We start from the raw sequence: 25,733 nt of genomic DNA, 5'->3' as shown, positions 1-25,733 counted from the left end.
TTTCATATCTGCTATTGTTATATATTACAAGGTACCTTTGAAGTTGTTGTGTGGTATCTGATTGGCTGAATGTGTAAATAGGGTCCTCTTAATAGTTATAAATTGTGATTGAAAATGTTACTAAGTCAATTGAGTTTTATTTTAATTTTTCCATAAATTGATAATATTGATGGGATAAAATGATGGAAGGATAAAAGTTTACAAAGAGGAAAATGAAAATGGGGGATAAAAATATGTTGCTTTATGACTTTATCAACCAAATATTCTTCTTTAATTTTTTAATTATTCAGTAAACTTATTCTGAGCATGATTCTTACTAGCATTGTTTACACTTTCAAGTTTGTTCGCTTTGTGACACATACCCAGAATTTGACACTTTCAATTTCGCTTAATTTTTCTTAAGGCATGTTTCTTTATCTTGATAAAGAATCAAATAGGTCATTGTGCGAGAAACAACTTTGAGAATATGCAGATGTGACCCTGGCTGGTATCTTGATTGTGAGATAGATATTATTAGCATCAACTCTTCATTTTGTTTTTAATGAATGATTCTTTTGTTTATGAAATTGATTTGGTGTCGACAATAGTTCTTTTTGTGAGAGGTTTCTGAAAAGTGCAATTAAGGTTATGTTGATTTGTGTGTTATTTTTTAATGACTTATTTTTCCAATCGCGCCAGATCTGGAGTTTATTTACGATTGACAGTTCACATAGTCACGGTCTTCTCTTATCAGTTAATATCGGGTTGGATTCTATAGTTTTTGGTTGATTTCTTGATCTGCAGACAATGATTATGTTCCTACTGGATGCATGTCATCTGATTAGGTGTAGTCCTTTTGCCTTTGATATAGCCTGTCATTGAGTTGGAGTTCCTCAGTCTGAGTAGCGTGTTCCAGGTTTAGCTGTGTTGAGATATGCATATTGTTCCAGGATTTTGGTTGCTGTATTTTGAGTGGGGAGTTGATGTTACAATCAGTAGAGATGTGACTTGCAGACTATCCATTTCGGGCTATTTTTCTGTTCGCCACATTTGTTTGGACTGTTGCTGTATTTTGTGAGAGATGCCTTATAATTGTGCATCTCATGCTTTTTTGTGGCAGCAATTACCTTTGTTTGTTTAGTTTGCTAAGTTTTAGTGATCAAGTTTCTTTCAACTTAAGCATAAGAATATGTGTTTTGATAAAGTTGTGTGGTTTTGGTGTTATTACTCTCTTTTGTTAGAAAGATTGTAAAGGTGTAATTTGGTTCTCTGACCAACTTATTAGTGTTGAACTCTTCTGTAAACTATAGTTATGTTGTAATATTTTAATATATTTTTGTTACAAACTATATAAAGAAAAACCATCAATTCTCCTAAAAAAGAAATATTATTTTTGGCCAAGAGCACCACTACCTGATATTTATATCGACTGTTAAGGTGGTCTTGCCTTATGTTTTGCAAGGAGTAAATATAGTTTAGCTTATGAAAAATGAAGATTAATTTTACATGATCATATAATTTAATTTGTAAAAGGTACATAGAATAATGCATATCAGATCATCCTTTCCCTGAAAAAAGAGATCATCCTTATAGATTTTGTCAAGATTTATGTATATTTTTTGATTCATTCTTGCTATCCACTTCCTTATCATTAATTTAAATTTCGATTAATTATTGTTTGTGTGATCTGTCATTAACATCACATGTTTGTAGTCACAATTTTTATGTTCAATTGATATCCATAACCAATGTCACGTTTTTGCTCAAGCTGAATATTCATCCTCTGTCTCATATTAAGTGAGTGATAGAGTTGAATCAATCACACATATCAATGCATATTTTTTATCTATAATATATTTATTATCTATTAGAAAAAATTATCAAAATTTAATATTTTAAAAATATTCATCGAGACAAATTCAACATCTTATATGAGATTTATATTTGTATATTAGTATAAAAGACATGGTCAAAGAATGTCAATTCAACAATCCACACTGTCTCCTTCAAAAAAACAATCCACATTGTCAACTAAGTCATATATTTTGGAACGGAGGGAGTAATGTGTAACGTGACAAATTAATGAGGGTTGATTACGTTAGTAAATCATTCCTTAATTAATGAGATTGGAGTTTTTGATCATTTAGGATGAATGAAAAGTTTGTTCATGTTCCTTGGCTCGAGGTTGAACTCCATATTATTAGGCTCCCTTCCCCTATGAATTGGTCCACTAAAATATATTTAAATTGACATAGCAATATCTTACTAATTTGCCCACTAAATATCTTACTTATCTTACTAATTGTCCCACTTATGCATAAATATACATAATTATAGATATTTTTTTGAAAGCATACATAATTATAGATGATATGTAAATATCTTACATCAGTATTAAACAATTGCCTTGGAACGTTGCAAAATTCATTAAGTTCCAACAAGTATACTATCACGATGTCTAAGCAAAAATAATCACAATTTCCTCAAGTACAAGTACATAGTTTTAGTGTAAACGCTACTCATTTGTTTACAATGACATCCACTTTTAATCTTTTATATGGATAGGACTTTGGAACTCCTTCTCAAACCCATTTAATGCCTTAACCCTTTAATCATTGGATTGCATCTTATGAAACAGAAAGATGATTTAATGTGTGTTTGATTTATGATTAATAATTTACTCAATTACTAAATATCACATTAGACCCGTGCGGCGCACGGGTCGATGGTCTAGTATATCTCGATCATATAAGTGGGGTAGCGACGTGCCCTACTATGTCCATTCAAGTCAGAAGGTTATTGATACGCTCCTTCCTCGTGCATATTGTATTTTGTTATCTTTCTTAGAGTATGGCATGCACGTGCATAATGTTCACAGCCTTGTATGACTTGGTTTATCTCAGTGGTAGGGTCATGTGTCTTGCACATAGGCATATGGACGTTATTGTGTAAATATTGCTTATTATCGTGTAAACAGTATAAGAATAAATGTTTGAAGTGAATGTTAAAAACTAATGTTTTTACAACACAGAAAAAAAAAACTAACACGAACAACGATTAACGACACTCGGAAGTGATGAACAGTGATAAAAAGATTGTGAAACAGAAAAGCATCAAGGTAAAAATAACTGGAAATATGACAATGAGAGGCAATGAAGATCTTAACGTGGTTGAAAAAAGAAAACATAATAAAAAACTGTGAAAGTATGAGAAAGCCTCAAGGTTTTTGTAAGTTTGTTGAAAGAGTGTTTTGTTTTATCTACGAGTAAAAAGTCATAAAAAAATTGATCATCAAAGACAATCCATTAAAATACGTGTTTTTTTCCTCAGTATGAATCACGATTAAGCGATCGTCTCACATTCTCCTATGAGCTGCCTTATTTATTGCAACTATCTCATTCCTAACGTGTTATTCACTTCATATTCGTCGTGGAATGTAATTTCTAATTTGTGAACATCCCGCTTTTTGGCTAATTTTCTCTATTTTTATTTCAGATCTTTGATATGCAACATGTAAGTGCAACTATATATTTTCATCATACTTTCAAGGGAATGTAATTGCTCAGAATCCCTTTGTTCTTGATAGAACTCTAACCTAGCCATCTTCGGGTATTTTTGGTGGAATGAGTTGCTTAGGTCTTGCAATAAAAGACACCCTTGTATACAGTGATGTGAATCTCGAGAGCGAACCTTAATAACAAACGAGCTGAATAGGTGTTCTGAAGTGAAATGCTTGATGGAATAGGTCAGATTTGTCATGAAAGTCCATAGCCTCCTCATCACAAGGCATGTAAGGGAAAAGCCTAAGACCAGCATTTTCCTGATGTATAAAGATCAAGTTATATCATATAGTTTGACCAGTAATCCAATGACTATTCGACAAACGATTCAATGACTCATCACACTTGCCAAGTCAACTACCGAGTCAATTTTTAAAACACATCCTAATACTCGTGTAATTCGCTGCATGAATACGAATTTCAAATTAATTTGATCCAATCAGTTTTCACAAAAGAAGATAAGAAAACATCAAATAAAAAATCTACAACTTTTTATTTTTCATTTAACAATTTGTGATTTTTATTTGAATTTGTTTCATATTTATTTTTTCCTTGATAAAGAAAGTGTTCATTGACTAAAGCGCAACTCAGATATTTTTTCAAGTCTTATACTATTGCTCTCGATATGAGCTAATGCTATCAAAATCATATTAAACCATTTAGTTCAAATTAATGGCTCATATATAATAAAACAAGCTTAACAGCTTACTTCTTAATTATTTTGGGCCTAAAATTATTCTTTGTTCTTTTTTCTTTTCTCTTTCTATTAACGCTTCGATTCTTGGGTGAAAAGACTTCAGTAACCAAAAGACTCACCTAGAGATAAGTAGAATACGACTAAGAATTTTCTTGCCAATGAATCGAACTTTCTTTAACATTTTATCCTTCGGTTTATTACTCTTCATTAAGTAGTATTATAATTATTGTTATTATTTATTTCAAACGTTAAATCATGACTCAAATGTCTCGCCGATTCGATTTCACTATGGTTTTAAAAAACATTGGCACATGTAAAATGAGCTAAAATGCGAACAGTCCGGTCCTATTTTTTTTACTTCTTATGGCAAAAAGCGTCTTGACACTACAATTTTGTTTGGTTTTGAAGAGACATTAAAAAAGAGAAAGAGAAGATAATACAATAAACCGAGACATTGTTTGGCGACGAATGCTAGTAACACTCTCTTTTGAATACTCTATTTTATCGAGTGAAATTAACGCATGTTCTATCACTCTATGTAGATTCCATTTCCAAAACGCATGACCCATATTGGTTTAACCAAGCAAAAGATTGAGAATGTGTTAAAAAAGCGTTGTTAACAATACTTTTGTTTGTTAGGCCTTCCCTAACGAAGGAATTTCACCGTTTAAGACTTGATAGTTGATACCTACGAGGTATCCTCATTGGGGGACAAATGATTCTGAGTACTCGATGGGACAAAGGTCTCACTCAAACATTCAAATTTTAAGTGGGTCCCACCATTGTTAATATTAAAATATTGAAGTATAATGATATAACAGAGTTATTGATACGATTAGTAGATCCATTTAAAAATTATACTTCAATTGCTAGGTTAACAACGAATGATGCGTGGGGATACGTGACCCATTTAAATACCAAAAATGTATTTCTTCAACAAACAAAAACGAATGATCCGTGGGGATATGTGACCCATTTATGTAACAAAAATGTATTTTTCAACAAAAAAAAAAGTACCAAAAATGGATGCGGGCGTGTGGATGCTTTTAGATTACGTGTGTGTTTGGTTCTGCGGTAGCTAGAATTGAGTTTGGTGGAATTGATTTTGAGAGAATTGATTTTGATTAAAAGTGAGTTGAATGTAAATTGATTTATGTTTAGATACACTCCTGTAAAATTGATTCTTATCAAATTATGTTGTTTGGATAATTTGAATCAAAATTGCTTTTGAATGTGTAATTACCAAAAAGGGTTTTGATTGTATTTAAAACTAGGTGCAGATTTTTTAAAGGAATTCAATTGTGTACAAATTATTATTTAATTTTTGAAGAACTACTATAACATTTAGATATTACACTTTATTTTTGACGGAAACAATTCATATTATACTCCATTAAGAAAATCCATATTATACCAGTACTTATTTTTTGTCAAATTATATAATAAACTTAAAATTCAATATAATAACATAATAGAAAATATTTATTTTTTTGGTTGGAATATAACAGAAAATAATTGAAAGTTAATAGTAAGTATGGATTGTGCGTAAAAAAAATAGAAGCATGGTTCCGTGTAAGAAGAAATAGTTGGCCATAATAACATAAAAATAAATAATGTTATAGTTCCATAAGCAAAATAACAATAAGCATGCTCTGCGTAAATTACATATAAATAAGGGCAATATAGAGAAATAAAGACATAATATAAAATATTTGTCCAAAAAAGCAGTAGAATTGATTCTACTGATCGCAGAAGCTAAGAATACAAGCTTCTTGCTAACTCAATTCTAGGCTTCAAAATCAATTATCTTTTGTCGAAGCCAAACATAAATATTATGGGAAAATCACGTTTCTATTTCATAGACGTACGTTTTGGAGGTTGCAACGTGCAACCAAACAGGTACTACAAGAGAAACAGAAGACACGAGAGTGTGTTTGGTAGACGTGAAGTAAGAAATATAGGAAAAAGGGGGAGAGAGAGAGAGAATCTCTCTTGTTTGGCTCAGAAGATAAATAAAAGACGTTGAGACCAGACACCGTCTCTCTCGTCTCTCTCAGACTCTATCTTCCAAGAAGATAGAGATTGGAAGAGCTTTGATCCATTGTATTTTCGTCTCTAATTCACAGGTTAGAATAAACTCATCATCATTATTTTTGGTGAAACTGTAACAGTGTATTCCCTCCCTTTCTTTTAGCATGAGCTGGCAATTACTTGGTATTAGATGAATGCTTAATTGTTAAGTTTAGGTAATTAGCGACTTAATCCTGTGGTCAACTTACCCTTTATATATAGCCTTTTGGCCAAATCCCTAATACCCTTTTTACTGTTTGTTACAGAAACCTTTTATTCTATTCTAACTAGTGCTGTACCCGTGCATACGCACGGGTTGCGCCGTTGGCGCATGTTTTTTTGCCAATGTTTATAATTTAATTTGGGAGTTTTTTAAAAAAAGCAAAAATTTTTAAATATATTTTTCTTTGGCAGTAATTCTATTTTGTTTTGGAATAAGTAAGATTTGGATAACGTATAATTATCATAAATTCATATAAATGGTAGCTTGATGAGGAAGTAATAGGAAGCAATGTTCCCATCGTAAGTTTTGACAAAGTAAATGGGAGGTATTATAAAATATATTTCCGAGTCAACATGGTAATTAGCAATAAGCAAGATTAGTAGTATTGATAGATTTATGGTAACACAGAGTAAAATGCAGCTTCATTAATGAACATATTCAAATGTGCATTACACCACTTGCGGACGCATGGGTTGTACCGTTAGCGCATTTTTTTCATCATTGTATAAATTAGATTAATGGAATAATAATTTGGGTAAATAAGAATGTATAAGGACTTTGGACTATCACCTTAAAAAAAGGGACTTTGGACTATCTGTTTAATTTTTATTATAGATTAAGAACATAGAAGATGAACTTTTTGGAAATTGAGTATATAAATGTAGGACATGAATCCTCTTAAAAGCATGGATCCTACAACTATATCCATTGTTGAAAATTTAAAGCGAATATCTTATTTTTTATATATATCAACGAAAGAAGATACTCTACATGCATTTTAGTTAAAGAGGGTTTAATATTTGTCTAATATTAAACATTGATATAGTAATATCATTATTATTTAATATATTGATGACAAATATTACTTTATCAATGACTTCTCAACAAAAAATTTTAAACATTGTTAAAGTTTTTTTGATGACAACTTATCTCATGCATTTGAGTTATTTCTAAAATATTGATGTCTTGTCTTATGTATTTGTCCCCCCAAAAAAAACTTGTTTTCTGTATTAGATTTAATTTAATCAGTAACAACTTCTCCCAGGTATTTTAATTCTTTTTCAAATTTTAGTCAATGTCGACTTCTTTTGTGCTTTGTAGCAAAAGAGAGCTTAAGATCAATGACTCTTTTGTGGAAAATAATTTTATCAATGACCACTCAACAAAATTATTTTATCAGCGACAACTTGTCTCTTTTATCAAAGTTAATTTCATTTGTGACAACTTATATTTGAGTTATTTCTAAGATTTTATAGGTGACAACTTGTTTAACGTATTTGCTCCTAAAATAAACTTGTCTTCTGTATGCAATTTAACTTTATTAGTGACAACTTATCACTTTTTTCATGCATTTTAGTTAAAGAGAGTTTAATATCATTGTATAATAAAATTTTATGAGAGTTCATTTTATTTGTGACAACTTATCCCGTACATTTGAGTTATTTCTACGATTTTATAAGTGATAACTTGTCTTTTTTATCATAGTTAATTTCATTTGTGACAACTTATATTATACATTTGAGTTATTTATAAGATTTTATAAGTGACAACTCGTTTACTGTATTTGCTCCTAAAAATAACTTGTCTACTGTATGAAATTTAACTTTATTAGTGAAAATATATCACTTTTTTTATGCTTGTAAGTTAAAAAGAGTTTGATATACTTGTATAATAAAAGTTTATTAGAGTTAATTTCATTTGTCAAAACTTATCCCGTACATTTGAGTTATTTCGAAGATTTTATAAGTGACAATCTGTCTTTTTTAACAGAGTTAATTCCATTTGTGACAACTGATCCCGTACATTTGAGTTATTTCTAAGATTTTATAAGTGACAACTCGCTTAGCGTATTTGCTCTTAAAAAAAACTTGTCTGCCGTATGATGTTTAACTTTATTAGTGACAACTTATCACTTTTTTCATGCATTTAGTTAAAGAGAGTTTAATATTTTTGTATGATAAAAATTATAGTACAAATAATACGCATATAGTTATAGTGATATCATGTTTATTTTTTTATACATCATTGAAAGAAGATACTTTACGTTGAATCTTATTTAATTATGGTATAAAATGTCTCTAAAAAAAATGAATCTTATTTAATATGTCAATAAAAATAACGTACTTATCAATGACCACTCAACAAAAATTATTTTATTAGTGAAGCTTGTCTCTTTTATCAAAGTTAATTCCATTTGTGAAAACTTATCGCGTATATTTGAGTTATTTCTAAGATTTTATAAGTGACAACTTGAATAGCGTATTTGCGCTTAAAATAAACTTGTTTTCTGTATGAAATTTAACTTTATTAGTGACAACATATCACTTTTTTCATGCATTTTAGTTAAAGAGAATTTAATATCGTTGTATGATAAAAGTTTATCAGAGATAATTTCATTTGTAAAAACTTATCCCGTACATTTGAGTTATTTCTAATATTTTATTAGATCCAAATTGTCTTTTTTATTAGAGTTAATTCCATTTGCGACAACTGATCCCGTACATTTGAGTTATTTCTAAGATTTTATAAGTTACAACTCGTTTAGCGTATTTGCTCCTAAAAAAAAACTTGTCTGCGGTATGAAGTTTAACTTTATTAGTGACAACTTATCACTTTTTTCATGCATTTTAGTTAAAGAGTGTTTATTATCGTGTTGTATAATAAACGTTCTGGTATAAATAATCAGCAAAAGAAGATACTTTACATTGAATCTTATTTAATATATCGATAAAAATTATTATTTTATCAATGACAACTCAAAAAAAATTATGTTATCAGTGACATCTTGTCTCTTTTATTAGAGTTAATTCCATTTGTGACAATTATCCCGTACATTTGAGTTAATTTCTAAGATTTTATAAGTGACAACTTGTTTAGCGTATTTGCTCCTAAAAAAAAGTTCTAATCTTATGAAATTTAATTTTAGTAATGATAACCTATCACTTTTTACTTGCATTTTAGTAAAAGAGAGTTTAATATCGTTGTATAAGAAAAGTTTATGAGAGTTAATTTTATTTGTGACAACTTATCCCGTACATTTGAGCTATTTCTATGATTTTATAAGTGACAACTTATCTTAGGTGATATCAAAGTTAATTCCTTTTGTGACAACTTATCCCGTGCATTTGAGTTATTTCTTAGATTTTATAAGTGACAGCTCGCTTAGCGTATTTGCTCCTAAAAAAAACTTGTATGTTGTATGATGTTTAAATTTATTATTGACAACTTATCACTTTTTTCATGCATTTTAGTTAAAGAGTGTTTATTATCGTGTTGTATAATAAACGTTCTGGTATAAATAATCAGCGAAAGAAGATACTTTACATTGAATCTTATTTAATATATCGATAAAAATTATTATTTTATCAATGACAACTCAAAAAAAATTATGATATCAGTGACATCTTGTCTCTTTTATTAGAGTTAATTCCATTTGTGACAATTATCCCGTCCATTTGAGTTATTTATAAGGTTTTATAAGTGACAACTTGTTTAGCGTATTTGCTCCTAAAAAAAAGTTCTAATCTTATGAAATTTAATTTTAGTGATGATAACCTATCACTTTTTACCTGCATTTTAGTTAAAGAGAGTTTAATATCGTTGTATAATCAAAATTTATTAGAGTTAATTTTATTTGTGACAAATTATCCCGTACCTTTGAGCTATTTCTAAGATTTTATAAGTGACAACTTATCTTTTTATCAAAGTTAATTCCTTTTGTGACAACTTATCCCGTGCATTTGAGTTATTTTTTAGATTTTATAAGTGACAACTCGTTTAGCGTATTTGCTCCTAAAAAAAACTTGTCTGTCGTATGAAGTTTAACTTTATTAGTAAGAGTATAGAAAGAGAGTTTAATATCGTTGTATAAGAAAAGTTTATGAGAGTTAATTTTATTTGTGACAACTTATCCCGTACATTTGAGCTATTTCTATGATTTTATAAGTGACAACTTATCTTAGGTGATATCAAAGTTAATTCCTTTTGTGACAACTTATCCCGTGCATTTGAGTTATTTCTTAGATTTTATAAGTGACAGCTCGCTTAGCGTATTTGCTCCTAAAAAAAACTTGTATGTTGTATGATGTTTAAATTTATTATTGACAACTTATCACTTTTTTCATGCATTTAGTTAAAGAGAGTTTAATATCTTTGTATGATAAAAATTATGATATAAATAATACGAATATAGTTATAGTGATATCATGTTTATTTTTGTATACATCATTGAAATAAGATATCCTACATTGAATCTTATTTAATATGTCGATAAAAAATAACGTCTTTATCAATGACCACTCAACAAAAATGATTTTATCTGCGAAGCTTGTCTCTTTTATCAAAGTTATTTCTAAGATTTTATAAGTGACAACGTGTCTAGCGTATTTGTTCCTCACAAAAATTTGTTTTATGTATGAAATTTAACTTTATTAGTGACTTCTTTCACTTTTTTCATGTATTTTATTTAAAGAGAGTTTAATATCGTTATATAATAAAGTAATGGTCTAAATCATAGGAACATCGTTATAGTGATGTGTTTTTTTATATATCAGTGAAAAACGATACTATACATTGACTATTATTTAATATATCGATGAAAAATAATATTTTATCAATGATCACTCAACAAATGTTATTTTATCAATGATAGTTTGTCTCTTTTATTGGAGTTTAATATCATTGTAAAATAAAAGTTATGGTCTAAATCATAGGAACATCGTTATAGTGATGTGTTTTTTTATATATCAGTGAAAAAAGATACTATGCATTGACTATTATTTAATATATCGATGAAAAATAATATTTTATCAATGATCACTCAAAAAATATTATTTTATCAATGACCACTCAACAAAAATTATTTTATCAATGACAGCTTTTCTCTTTTATCTGAGTTAATATCATTTGTGACAACTTATCCCGTGTATTTGAGTTATTTCTAAGATTTTATAAGTGGCAACTTGTGTAGCGTATTTGTTACTAAAATAAACTTGTCTTTTATATCAAATTTAACTTTATTAGCGATTTCTTATCATTTTTTTCATGCATTTTAGTTAAAGAGAATTTAATATCGTTGTAGGATAAAAGTTTATCAGAGATAATTTCATTTGTGAAAACTTATCCCGTACATTTGAGTTATTTCTAATTTTTTTTTTTAGATCCAAATTGTCTTTTTTATTAGAGTTAATTTCATTTGTGACAACTAATCCCGTACATTTGAGTTATTTCTAAGATTTTATAAGTTACAACTCGTTTAGCGTATTTGCTCCAAAAAAAAACTTGTCTGTCGTATGAAGTTTAACTTTATTAGTGACAATTTATCACTTTTTTCATGCATTTTAGTTAAAGAGTGTTTAATATCGTGTTGTATAATAAACGTTTTGGTATAAATAATCAGTGAAAGAAGATACTCTACATTGAATCTTATTTAATATATCGATAAAAAATATTTTTTTTTTTGGTTACTTAATAAAAAATATTATTTTATCCATGACAACATAACAAAAATTATGTTATCAATGACAGCTTGTCTCTTTTATTAGAGTTAATTCCATTTGTGACAATTATCCCGTCCATTTGAGTTATTTATAAGGTTTTATAAGTGACAACTTGTTTAGCGTATTTGCTCCTAAAAAAAAGTTCTAATCTTATGAAATTTAATTTTAGTGATGATAACCTATCACTTTTTACCTGCATTTTAGTTAAAGAGAGTTTAATATCGTTGTATAATCAAAATTTATTAGAGTTAATTTTATTTGTGACAAATTATCCCGTACCTTTGAGCTATTTCTAAGATTTTATAAGTGACAACTTATCTTTTTATCAAAGTTAATTCCTTTTGTGACAACTTATCCCGTGCATTTGAGTTATTTTTTAGATTTTATAAGTGACAACTCGTTTAGCGTATTTGCTCCTAAAAAAAACTTGTCTGTCGTATGAAGTTTAACTTTATTAGTGACAACTTATCATTTATTTTTTCATGCATTTTAGTAAAAGAGAGTTTAATATAGTTATATAATAAAAGTTTATGTGAGTTAATTTTATTTGTGACAACTTATCCAGTACATTTGAGTTATTTCAAAGATTTTATAAGTGACAACTTGTCTTTTTTATCACAGTTAATTTCATTTGTGACAACTTATATTATACATTAGAGATATTTATAAGATTTTATAAGTGACAACTTGTTTAGTGTATTTGCTCCTAAAAAAAACTTGTCTACTGTATGAAATTTAACTTTATTAATGAAAACTTATCACTTTTTTCATGCATTTAAGTTAAAAAGAGTTTTATATTGTTATATAATAAAAGTTTATTAGAGTTAATTTCATTTGTGAAAACTTTTTTTCTTTTGAACAATTCATTTGTGAAAACTTATCCCGTACATTTAAGTTATTTCGAAAATTTTATAAGTGACAACCTGTCTTTTTTATCAGAGTTAATTCCATTTGTGACAACTGATCTCGTACATTTGAGTTATTTCTAAGATTTTATAAGTGACAAATCGCTTAGCGTATTTTCTACTAAAAAAAACTTGTCTGCCGTATGATGTTTAACTTTATTAGTGACAACTTATCACTTTTTTCATGCATTTAGTTAAAGAGAGTTTAATATCTTTGTATGATAAAAATTATGGTTAAAATAATACGAATATAGTTATAGTGATATCATGTTTATTTTTTTATACATCATTGAAAGAAGATACTCTACATTGAATCTTATTTAATATGTCGATAAAAAATAACGTCCTTATCAATGACCACTCAACAAAAATTATTTTATCAGCGAAACTTGTCTCTTTTATCAAAGTTATGTCCATTTGTAACAACTTATCGCGTCTATTTGAGTTATTTCTAAGATTTTATAAGTGACAACTTGTATAGTGTATTTGCTCCTAAACTAAACTTGTTTTAGGTATAAAACTTAACTTTATCAGTGACAACTTATCAATTTTTCATGCATGTTAGTTAAAGAGAATTTAACATCGTTGTATAATAAAAGTTTATCAGAGATAATTTCATTTGTGAAAACTTATCCCGTACATTTGAGTTATTTCTAAGATTTTATAAGATCCAAATTGTCTTTTTTATCAGAGTTAAATTTATTTGTGAAAAATTATCCCGAGCATTTGATTTATTTCTAAGATTTTATAAGTGACGACTTGTGTATCGTATTTGCTCCTAAAAATAACTTGTATTATGTATGAAATTTATATTTATTAGTGACAACTGACAACTTATCACCTTTTTAATGCATTTTAGTTAAACAGAGCTTAATATCGTTGTATAATAAAATTATGGTATAAATAATAGGAACTTTGTTATAGTGATATCACATTTTTTTATATATCAATAAAAGAAGATACTCTACATTGAATATTATATAATATATCGATAAAAAATATTATTTAATCAATGACCACTCAACATAAATTATTTTATCAGTGACAACTTGTCTTTTTAACAGAGTTAATTTCATTTGTGACAACTTATCCCGTTCATTTGAGTTATTTATTTTATAAGTGACAATTTGTTTACCGTATTTGCTCCTAAAAAAAACTTAACTTCTTTATGAAATTTAACTTTATTAGTGACAATTTATCAGTTTTGTCATGCATAAATTACAAAGAGAGTTTAATATCGTTGTATAAAAAAATTTATGGTCTAAATAATACAAACATTGTTATAGTGATATAATTTTTTTATTATATATCAGTGAAAGAAGATACTCTACATTGAATATTATATAATATATCTATGAAAAATAAGATTTTATCAATGACCACTCAACAAAAATTATTTTATCCGTGAAAACTTGTCTATTTTATCGGATTTAATTTAATTTATGCCGACTTATCCCGTGCATTTGAGTTATTTATAAATTTTTATTAATGACAACTTGTCTAGCGTATTTGCTCAGAAAAAAAACTTGTCTTATGTATGAAATTTAACTTTATTAGTGACAACTTATCACTTTTTTCATGCACAAATTATAAAGAGAGTTTAATATCATTGTATAATAAAAGTTATTGTCTAAATATTAGGAACATTGTTGTACTGATATAATTTTTTTTATATAAACATATGTGCGACCACTTGTCTCTTTTGTCAGAGTTAAATTTATTTGTGAAAACTTATCCCGGGCATTTGATTTATTTCTAAGATTTTATAAGTGACCTCTTGTCTAGCGTATTTGCTCCTAAAAGTAACTTGTCTTATGTATGAAATTTATATTTATTAGTGACAACCAACAACTTATCACTTTTTTTAATGCATTTTAGTTAAAGAGAGCTTAATATCGGTGTATAATAAAATTATGGTATAAATAACAGGAACTTCGTTATAGTGATATCACATTTTTTTATATATCAATAAAAGTACATTGAATATTTTATTATATATCGATAAAAAAGATTATTTAATCAATGACCACTCAACATAGATTATTTTATCAGTGACAACTTGTCTTTTTAACATAGTTAATTTCATTTGTGACAACTTATCCCTTTCATTTGATTTATTTATTTTATAAGTGACAATTTGTTTAGCGTATTTGCTCCTTAAAAAGACTTATCTTCTTTATGAAATTTAACTTTATTAGTGACAACTTATCATTTTTTTCATGCATAAATTACAAAGAGAGTTCAATATCGTTGTATAAAAAAAGTTATGGTCTAAATAGTAGGAACATTGTTATAGTGATATAATTTTTTTTATATATCAGTGAAAGAAGATACTCTACATTGAATATTATGTAATATATCTATGAAAAATAAGATTTTATCAATGACCACTCAACAAAAATTATTTTATCCGTGAAAAGTTGTCTATTTTATCGGAGTTAATTTCATTTGTGACAACTTATCCTGTGCATTTGAGTTATTTATAAATTTTTATTAATGACAACTTGTCTAACGTATTTGCTCCTTAAAAAAACTTGTCTTATGTATGCAATTTAACTTTATTATTGACAACTTATCACTTTTTTCATGCATTTTAGTTAAAGAGAGTTTAATATCGTGGTACAAAAAAAGTGATGGTATAAATAATAGGAACATCATTATAGCGATATCATGTTTTTTATATATTAGCGAAAGAAGATACTCTACATTGAATCTTATTGAATGTATCAATGAAGAATATTATTTTATCAATGACCACTCAACAAAAATTATTTTATCAGTGACAACTTGTCTTTTTTGTCAGAGTTATTTTCATTTGTGACAACTTATCCCATGCATTTGAGTTATTTCTAAGATTTTATAAGTGACAATTTGTTTAGGGTATTTGCTCCTCGAAAAAACTTGTCTTTTGTATGAAATTTAACTTTTTTTGTGACAACTTATCATTTTTTCATGAATAAATGATAAAGAGAGTTTAATATCGTTGTATAAAAAAAGTGATGGTATAAATAATAGGAGCTTCGTTTTAGTGTATCACTTTTTTATATATCAATAAAAGAAGATACTCTATATTGAATATTATATAATATATCGATGAAAAATATTTTTATCAATGACCACTCAACAAAAATTATTTTATCAGTGACAACTTGTCTATTTTATCGCAGTTAATTTTATTTGTGAAAACTTATCCCGTGCATTTGTGTTATTAGTAAGATTTTATAACTGACAACTTGTCTAGCGTATTTCTCCTTAAAAAAACTTGTTTTATGTATGAAATTTAACTTTATTATTGATAACTAATTACTTTTTTCATGTATTTTAGTTAAAGAGAGTTTAATATCGTTGTATAATAGAATTTATGGTATAAATAATAGAAACATCATTATAGTGATTTCATGTTTTTTTTATATATCAGTAAAGAAGATACGTTACATTAAATATTATTTAATATAGGGTTAATTAAGTTTTTAGTCCCTATAAATATTCACAGTTTTGTTTTTAGTCCCTATAAAATAAAATCACATTTTTTAGTCCCTGTGACTTTTTTCTTAAGCATTTTAGGGACTAAAAATGCTGATGGAAAAATTTTATAGGGACTAAACATGCGGATGGAAAATTTTATAGGGACTAAAAATGTTGATGGAAAATTTTATAGGGACTAAAAAGTGTGATTTTATTTTGTAGGGACTAAAAACAAAATTCTGAATATTTATAAGGACCATTTACTTAATTAACCCTTTAATATATCGATAAAAAAATATTGTTTTATCAATGAACATTCAACAAAAATAATTTAATCAATAACAGCTTGTCTCTTTTATTAGAGTTAATTAATTTGTGACAACTTATCCCATGCATTTTAGTTATTTCTAGAATTTTATAAGTAACAACTTATCTAGCGTATTTGCTCTGAAAATAAACTTGTCTTCTGAATGAAATTTAACTTTATTAGTGACAATTTATCACTTTTTTCATGTATTTTAGTTAAAGAGTTTAATATCGTTGTACCATAAAAGTTATTGTGTAAATAATAGGAACTTCGTGTTAGTGATATCATCTTATATATATATATATATATATATATATATATATATATATATATATATATATATATCAGTTAAAGAGGATACTCTATGTTGAATATTATATAATGTATCGATTAAAAACTTTATTTTTTTATTGATCACTCAACAAAAATTATTTTATCAACGACAGTTTGTCTCTTTTATCAGAGTTAATTTCATTTGTGACGACTTATCCCAAGTATTTAAGTGATTTTTAAAATTTTATAAGTGACAACCTGTCTAGCGTATTTGCTCCTCAAATAAGAGGTTTACTAAATTTGGGAGTAAATTTCTTAGTTGAAGTATCTCTACTAATGTTAGATGTACCACCAATTTTTTTCTCTTCTAATACTTGTTTTCTTTTGTCTCTTAATCTTAATATGTTGTTGAGTAAGCTGAAGGTGATCCATTAGATTGGTTGATGGCAGAATTTGTGTGTTTATAACAGTGTGTTGTTTTGAGTTTCTAACACCATTTGTTTGTAATCGAAATTTAGTTGAGACAAATAATTTTCATTGGTTCCCAAAAAATGGTACTCATTACTATTCTAGATTAGGTAGTATATGATAGACTTTGATTAGACAGAACTATTCAAAGTTGGTCAATTGATAATGCTATTTTTATTAATATAATTGTTACAGGTACTGTTTCTTACATTGTCCAATGTCATGATTTGTCTAACACATGTTTTGACTTGCATTTGAATACATAGTTACAACCCAGTTGACATAGTTAATTTCCTTAGTTAACAGCCCATGGTTTCTTAAGGGTAGTGAGTTGGTCTATTAGTTTTTATGTTGGTCACACGCTTCTGCTCATGAGTTGCTCTATTGGCATTTCTCCAACTTAAATGAGTAGTTTCCAACGTACATAAATTTGATATTCATTAATAAATTGCCTTTAATGTATTAATCAATAATTGGAGAGTTATATGAAATTCTGCCTTGTGTTACATAAATTTTCTTGTGACGATTACATCTACTTCATAAAATCCATTTTTGCTTGTTAAAAAAAACAAAAAAACAAAGATTCTCTGCTTAAATATAATTTAATATATCGGTGACAAATATTATTTTATCAATGTTCTCCTAAAAATATTATTTTATCAATGACAACTTATCTCGTGAATTAGAGTGAATTTCCTAATTAAAGAGTTTAATATCACTTTTTTCATGTATTTTAGTTAAAGAGTTTAATATCGTTGTCTAGTAAGATTTTATAATTTTTATCAGTGACAACTTCTTTCGTGCTTAATAGTTCAATTAATCAATGTAAACTTCTTCCATCCATTTTTAATTATTTTTTAAATTTTAATCAATGTCAATTTCTTTCATACATTTTAGTTAACGATGGTTTAATGACATTGTGTAATCAAAGTTATGGTATAAAAATAGGAACACCATTATAGTGATATCATATTTTTATACATATCAGTGAAATATATCAAAGATAAATATTATTTTATCAATGGCCTCTCAATAAAAATTATTTTATCAATGAGAACTTGTCTCATTTATCAGAATTGATTTCATTAGTGACGAATTGTATTAGTGAAAACATGCAAGTTCATGATAGTTTAATTGTATAAATCTCAAATAATGACACCCATTGCAAATAATTTTTTTAATAAATTGATTAAGGATCCACATTTTTTAGAGTTGGATCGGTTAAAAATATACAATTAATTTTTGAAATACATCTCCCTTTTTAATTTTGACTAAGTGATCACAACCATTGATTTTTTTTTTTGGCTAAGCAAGTAGAGAGGACACGCATCAAGAGGAAACACAGACATCACAACCATTGATTAAGAGTACCAATAATATTTAAAGTTTAATGGTAATGAGTTGACGGTCGAAAAATAATTTTACACGTACAACCAATTAAAACATTTTTTTAAGAGAACCAATTAAGTAACTTAGAGCATGATTATCGGTGCTTTTGCACCGTGGTATAACTGCCACAAATGAAATTGTGTCAGGAAACCTCTGTTATTTGGCAAAAAAGCAAGTAGTAAAACCAACCATGGTGGCAATGCATTACCACCGTTCCATTCCAGAATTTGTCAGAACTTTTGTATTGCTTTTGAGTTCTTTTTATTTTAATTACTTATTTTAATGTAAAATATAATTTAAAGTATATTGTAGGTGTAAGATAAGTGGGACCCATTTTAGAGTTTTAGAGGAGTGGTATGGATATTTAGAAAATATAGTTGAGTGGTTTAAATAATTGAAAAGTGTAAAGTAATATAATATATTATGTGGGTCCCATTTATACCACTCATTTGGGTGGCATGGATGTGGATGCTCTTACATCTAATTGTAAATACTCATATCAATTTTTTCACATTTTTTTCTCAAAGATCAGCCATTTAATTTTAGAATTTAATAACAATTGAATGTATTGTACAACAATTGAATGTATTGTACAACATAGGCTACCAGTTTTCATTTTTTTTTTCTTTTCGGTAATCCAACTTTTAAGTTTTATAATTTATCTCTCCCACCCTTTATTATTATTATTATTTTTAGACAAATGCTCATTTGTTAATTTTATTCTCTCTCTTCATCAAAGGAATTTGAGAAGCTCTCCTCTTCTAACAAACCCTAGCCGCCGGATTACTGTTCACAACCTCCATGATTAATTTCCGGCTGCCTTTGGCTGAACCACACTCATAATCTTGCCCTATTCTTTATCATCTATCATTCAGATCAAATAGATTTGTAAACTTCTCAACTACCACCTTCTTGGCTAGATCTCGGCCAACATAGACAACCTTTTGAAAAATCAATACCATAAAAAGACTCTCCTCCAACTCCTCTACAAAACCCACAAAAAAGATCATAATTTGAAACACTTTCCCCGTCGACCTCCACACCAGAAATTGCGACCTCCGCGCCTGAAATTGCAACCGCCGCTGTTATGGTATGAAACTGGGTTGGTGTCTTCATCAAGGTCAAGTTCTTTACATCTTATGTTTCCATTACATGCAACAACAACAACAGTTAAAAGATGAAATTGGATCTGATTCTCTTGTATTTTGAAAAGATGTAAGAATTTCTTATGTAGATCAAATAATCTTTTTCTATTGATGTTTTTTGACAATCCTTCTACTGGATTTTGATAAAAAAAATATATTTTTTCTGAAAATCCCAAATTTCGTTTCCAGCAAAAATGAAGACTTTTTTTTTCTTCCATAATATCAATAGAAAAACCATTTTTTCTGCAAATTTTGTTTTTTTTGACGTTGTTACAGAATGATGTAAACAGAAGAATTCTCTTTCTTTCTCTCTGTTTTTTTTTTTCTAAGTCTAAATGAGGACTGTTCTTTTTAGAATATATAAAGAATTTTCTCTTTCACAGTTGAATAATAAAAAAAACTCACATGTTGAATAATAAAAAATCACAGATCTGTGTATTTTAATAGCTTAATAGCAACAGGTTGTAAAAACAAATTAATGGAAGTGAAAATTGTAGACACAATTTACATCAGACAAAATTGTTGTCTATTTTGATGTTTGTACTCATCTTTATTTTCTTTTTCTTGTTCTTAATCCTTCATGGTTGTTTTTCATTTTTATTTATAAGCTATTTTTTTCTTATACAAAATAGTATAAACTTTATTTTTACTCAATTTTTTTTCTTTCAAAAATAATAATAAACTAAAGGAAGATTATGTAAGTTTAGAAGTATTTGAAAAAGATTGAACAAACACCATTGATACAAAATAGTATAAACTTTATTTTTACTCAATTTTTTTTCTTTCAAAAATAATAATAAACTAAAGGAAGATTATGCAAGTTTATAAGTATTTGAAAAAGATTGAACAAACACCATTGAATCATTGATACATTCGTTTTAGGTGATACATCCATTGAATCACCTTTCCTATCCATACTTACACATTTAAGTTTGTTGTTCTCCATCTTTGTTTTCTTTTTTCCCTTTTTTCTCTTTTCTTTGTTTGTAGTTTGATAAAGAGAAATGAACTCCATTCAACTTTCCTGCAACATTTCTAGATCAAAAAATTGTAGTTGAATGTAAATACAAATATTGAAAAGGTACATGTTAGATAAAGAAAAGAGAAAAGAGTAAATTTTAGACACTTTAAACATCAAATGAACTTGTAGATCTGAAAAGTTGTTCATAATATTTTTTTTGCAACACTTCAAGTTTCCTGCAAAATCCAATTGAAGAGAAGGTAAAGATTAGAAAGTTTGGAAAGAAAAGGACATCAAGAAGAAGAAGAAAGAAGAGTTGTTGTTGTTGTTACCTTACATTTCGTTTCATTTCCTGCAAAATAAGAAATAGATTATTAAACATTAAACATAGATAAGAAAAAGTGAGAGAGAAGAAAAATGAAAGAAGATATCTAATGAAAGAAGAGATCCGTAGAAGTATTAACTTTTATAGAAAAGGGTATTGAAATTTGAAATTCAAATGTAAGAATTTGCCCCCCAAAATGACCTTTCTCTTCATAAAGCAAATTTGAAAATACCAGATGCCATATGTCAAGCAGAAGAGCTGTCCACTTGTCAAGCAAAGCCGCTGCCAAATGGCACTCACACACGCTGCCAGAGGTCAAGCTGTGGTTGAGCGTGCACTACTTTCTTATATTATAGTAGATTACTTTGCTCCGGAGAAGAGAAGATGGGAGACCTGGTTGCTGAGAAACACGTTCAGTATATACTATCTGTTCAAAAGGTCCGTCTGCTTCTCATTCCTAAATTATTTCCAAAACTAAATATATCATCTTTTTTAATATTCCTTGTTTTTCAGAAGAAAGATAGTTTTGAATCTGTGGTAATGGAGCATCTCAGGATGAATGGAGCGTACTGGGGATTGACTACCCTTCATCTTCTCGGAAAGCTCGACGACACTGTAGATGTTAATGAGGTTGTTTCATGGATCATCAGTTGTCAGCACGATGAAGGGGGATTCGGTGGAAATGTTGGACATGACCCACATATCTTGTATACATTGAGCGCCGTGCAGGTGCTCGCTCTCTTTGATAAGTTGGACGTTATTGATGCAGATAAGGTCACAAATTGTATCCTTTAAAGGTTCTGTCCTGTGATATGTATTCATGAGTTATTTGTCTGTTAATAAATATACTGGATCTTGCGTTGCTTAATATTTATGTTAGATATTGTCGGCCTGCAAAATGAAGATGGGTCTTTTTCAGGGGATATATGGGGTGAAGTTGATACCCGGTATGCTATTTTGCTACTTAACTCCGGTTTTGATTGTTGATTGCCTATGAGCTTACTGCACTTTTTTTTTACTAAAATCTACTGACTTGTTTGTCTTAGGTTCTCATACATTGCTATTTGTTGTCTATCGTTATTACATCGCTTGGATAGAATAAATGTGGACAAGGCTGTCAAATACATTATAAGTTGCCAAAACATGGATGGTGGTTTTGGTTGCACACCTGGTGGGGAATCTCATGCTGGACAAAGTATGTTATAAATTACTTTCTCTATGTTACTCAATGCATGTTCATCTATTCCTTTTCAAGATCTGTTGTTTTTTTTTCGTTTTTCCCACACGAAAGGAATGTTGTGTGTCGTTAGGCCATAGTTTGAATTTGTTGTTTAAATTATGGACACAAGAATTTGCTTTCTGCTCTGATGCAGCCAATAAAAGGAGTAAAAATAATGTTTTCACTAGAAGAAGGAACCTTTCTCCTGGTTTAAGCAGTGGGATTAGGGCATACCGGAAGCAAATATCATATTTAAAAGTCTCCATTTTACTTATATTGAATAAATTTCCCAAATTAATAATACTGTGAGCAACTCTCTAAACCTTTGAATGCTAAGAGGTTACAATATGTGCTTTAGAATTAAGATAACTTCTTTAGGAGGCCAAATCCCATAATTTGGTATTCTACTTATGTTGTGTTGTGTTGACTGTTCACTCAAGGAATGCATATGATAAAACAAATTTTAGTCGGCGAATGCATTCTTAGTGTGTAAATATGTCTGCTTTGGTTTTTCCATCTTTTGAATTCCAAATAAAAGAATGCAATGAGTTGCAGACTTGAATAATCCTTGTGAGATATTGCTTTTCTATTTTCAGTTTTCTGTTGTGTGGGGGCCCTTGCTATAGCGGGGTCACTAGATCTTGTTGACAAGGACCTACTTGGTTGGTGGTTATGTGAGCGACAAGTTAAATCTGGAGGTCTGAATGGGCGTCCAGAGAAACTCCCTGATGTGAGTAAATCTTTTCAAGTTTAGGTCTATTGCTATAGATGCTATTATTGTTTTGTTCAGTTTCTCTTACCAGCTTTAGATCTTGTCAGGTATGCTACTCATGGTGGGTTCTTTCTAGCCTGATCATGATTGACAGGGTTCATTGGATCAGTAAGGAGAAGCTTATAAAATTTATCTTGGACTGTCAGGTTATTTAGTGGAATTTGTGTAAACAAATCAGCATGTTTTTTCCTTCTTCTTTTGTGGTGTTAACTGTTATGACTTATGAGGTTAGTATTTCTGAAATATTGTGTACGTTGAAACTGTTAGGACACAGACAATGGTGGGATTTCAGATAGACCAGATGATGCTGTGGATGTATTCCATACATACTTTGGGGTGGCTGGTAATGTTTTCCCTTTTTTGTATTTTCTACTTTGTTTGGTCATGTAATTTCGAAAGATAAGCAAAAAGGCATCTTCAAGAAACCTAGTGACTTTTTGTTGCCCACTTCATGTTTTGGTTCATGTCATAAAATTGATTATCTTATAAGCCTATGCTTGTGCTAAAGCGTGGAAAATGCAGAGTGTAGTCAGGTTCGAGTTTTTAAGTAGGATCGGTAGGCTGCTGAAAGATTGTAAACATGAGGGTCGTAACACGCTTCGTAAGTAAGATCAGTAGGTTGTTGATAGAGTTGAGTGAAAAAACAGAGAAAATAGAGGAAAAACAGTGGAACCAAGCAAAAAACCAGAGAAAGTAGAGGAAAAACAGAGAAAACAAACAAAAAAACAGAGAAAGCAGAGGAAACAGAAGAAAAACAGAGCAAACAGAGAAAAAATGAACCTGAGTAAAGTCGAAGCACGATTGAGGTGCCGTGGAACGTAGGATCATACGATCCTATGAACCAGCACTCGACCCTGACTACAGTGGGACAAACTATGTCAAAAGGTTAAACTATTAAGTAAAATCACTTGAAAAATCATATTAGTTCAACAAGCTTACATAATTATACATTAGAATTTAGAACTAGATACATGTCATTCTATTTTTATTTTAGTTGTTTGGAAAGTTTGTAGTAGAAAGGGTATAATATGGAATGTAACTTTAGCAAAAGGCACTGAAATTTTAGCTTAACGTGGAAAATTGGAGAACATACCATATTACAATTTACACAGTTTAAGTTTAAGTGCTATATGAGCTTCTTAATAGAGAGATGTGTTTGATTCGTATCTATAGAACAAGCCCTAATGCATTTATAGGTTGTCCTGGAGTTATAAGATAAATAAGTTTCTGAAATTGTCGAAATGTGGAAAGCTCATTTCAATTTATGCAAAAAGTTATTAGTTATATACTCATAATCATTATTGTTGTATAATTTCAATCTTATTTTCTCGTAAATGCTTTTTGAAAAGTTTATCCAAACTGGTTAAAATCTGGATATCATGGTGGTGGGAATGGAGAAATGTTTCTAGTGTAATCTGTGATAGAAAAGTAACATTGAAGATCTGTGATAGAAAAGTAACATACTAACATTGAAGTTTAAAAGAAAATTTTACCACACGACTTTAAAATCTGCAGTTACATGATATTGAATGTTGGGCTTTAGAGCTAATGAGAAAGTAATCACACTGTTGCTAAAATGACAATGCTAGCTGTACGTGTAATCACATAAAACAAGATAGGATTAGGAATATAAATGTTAGCGAGAAAGTTGGTTGGTAGAGTTTCGTCTTATGTGGAGTAGACTTGAGAAGCACTGATAAAAAGTGTTGATCGGGAATGATTTGTCGTTAGAAATGTTTCTTGATATATTGTTGTTTCTTAGGTTTAAAGCGAGTACATATGTTAGTTATGAACTTAATGTTGTACCTTCTTTTTTTTAACAGAAAATTAATGTTGTTCTACACTTCATTATTGCATATTATAGCTTCCCTGCCTATCCCACTCTGCATTTTATGCTTTTACCCCTTATAATGCTGGTCATACAACATATATCAAGTCCCGAATTCAATTTGGCATATAACATGATTTAACTTAGTAATGTATCTCTGTTAATTTTATTTATGTGTTTCATATGAAGTTGTTTTATTTGTTGTTGCAGGACTTTCACTTCTTGAATATCCTGGAGTGAAACCGATAGACCCAGCTTACGCTTTACCCGTGGAAGTTGTGAATAGAATTTTCTTTAGTAAATGACTTGGAGTTCAACAAACATTATCAAGTAATGATAACCGTCTTGAGTTTAGATTCATAAGATCTTTAATTTTAATTTTTTTTGAGGTGAAAGATCTTTAATTCTTATTTTTAGCTGTATTAAATTTCATGTATATAACATCTTGTTTTTCTGATGTGTGACTGGGTGAGTGTGTCGCAACCAGACACTTTCGTTTACAATTATTTATTACATTATTCTCGAGGAATTCAATTCTACATTCAACTAGTCCACTGAGAGTGTAGAATATACATACCCCAGTGAAAAATCACAAACACTTTCCCTTTTCTGAAATGAGTTAATAGTACTGACAGAACCCGTGATTGGT

General features: G+C 28.8%; 1 protein-coding gene and 1 long non-coding RNA gene across 4 annotated transcripts; one reads left to right on the top strand and one right to left on the bottom strand.

Annotated features, from left to right (window-relative positions):
• The first annotated feature begins 6,166 nt into the window (after window positions 1-6,166).
• On the top strand, window positions 6,167-25,613 carry LOC146959095 (geranylgeranyl transferase type-2 subunit beta 1-like). 3 transcript variants are annotated; one of them, XM_085740619.1, is made up of 10 exons: window positions 6,167-6,362; window positions 6,573-6,593; window positions 21,626-21,703; window positions 21,779-22,049; window positions 22,146-22,212; window positions 22,312-22,460; window positions 23,081-23,214; window positions 23,304-23,364; window positions 23,524-23,599; window positions 25,295-25,613. In XM_085740619.1, the coding sequence occupies exons 3-9, from the start codon at window positions 21,650-21,652 to the stop codon at window positions 23,550-23,552; spliced, it is 765 nt and encodes a 254-aa protein (XP_085596745.1). In that variant the 5' UTR covers window positions 6,167-6,362; window positions 6,573-6,593; window positions 21,626-21,649; the 3' UTR covers window positions 23,553-23,599; window positions 25,295-25,613. The 3 variants fall into 3 exon arrangements, with proteins under 3 accessions (XP_085596745.1, XP_085596743.1, XP_085596744.1); XM_085740617.1 differs by having other exon boundaries at window positions 23,304-23,402; XM_085740618.1 differs by having other exon boundaries at window positions 6,167-6,482; window positions 23,304-23,402.
• On the bottom strand, window positions 19,705-21,616 carry LOC146959096 (uncharacterized). The gene is made up of 2 exons (XR_015024810.1): window positions 21,273-21,616; window positions 19,705-21,176 (listed from the first exon to the last, which is right to left on the bottom strand). It is a non-coding gene; the product is annotated as an uncharacterized LOC146959096 (long non-coding RNA).
• Window positions 25,614-25,733: the final 120 nt, after the last annotated feature.

The sequence above is a fragment of the Medicago sativa genome, chromosome 1, assembly GCF_051527215.1.
Source record: "Medicago sativa cultivar Bolivia chromosome 1, Bolivia_mono, whole genome shotgun sequence".
Classification (NCBI taxonomy): Eukaryota; Viridiplantae; Streptophyta; class Magnoliopsida; order Fabales; family Fabaceae; genus Medicago; species Medicago sativa.
Note: the sequence above shows the minus strand (reverse complement) of the source record. Positions and strands in the feature narration are given on the sequence as shown.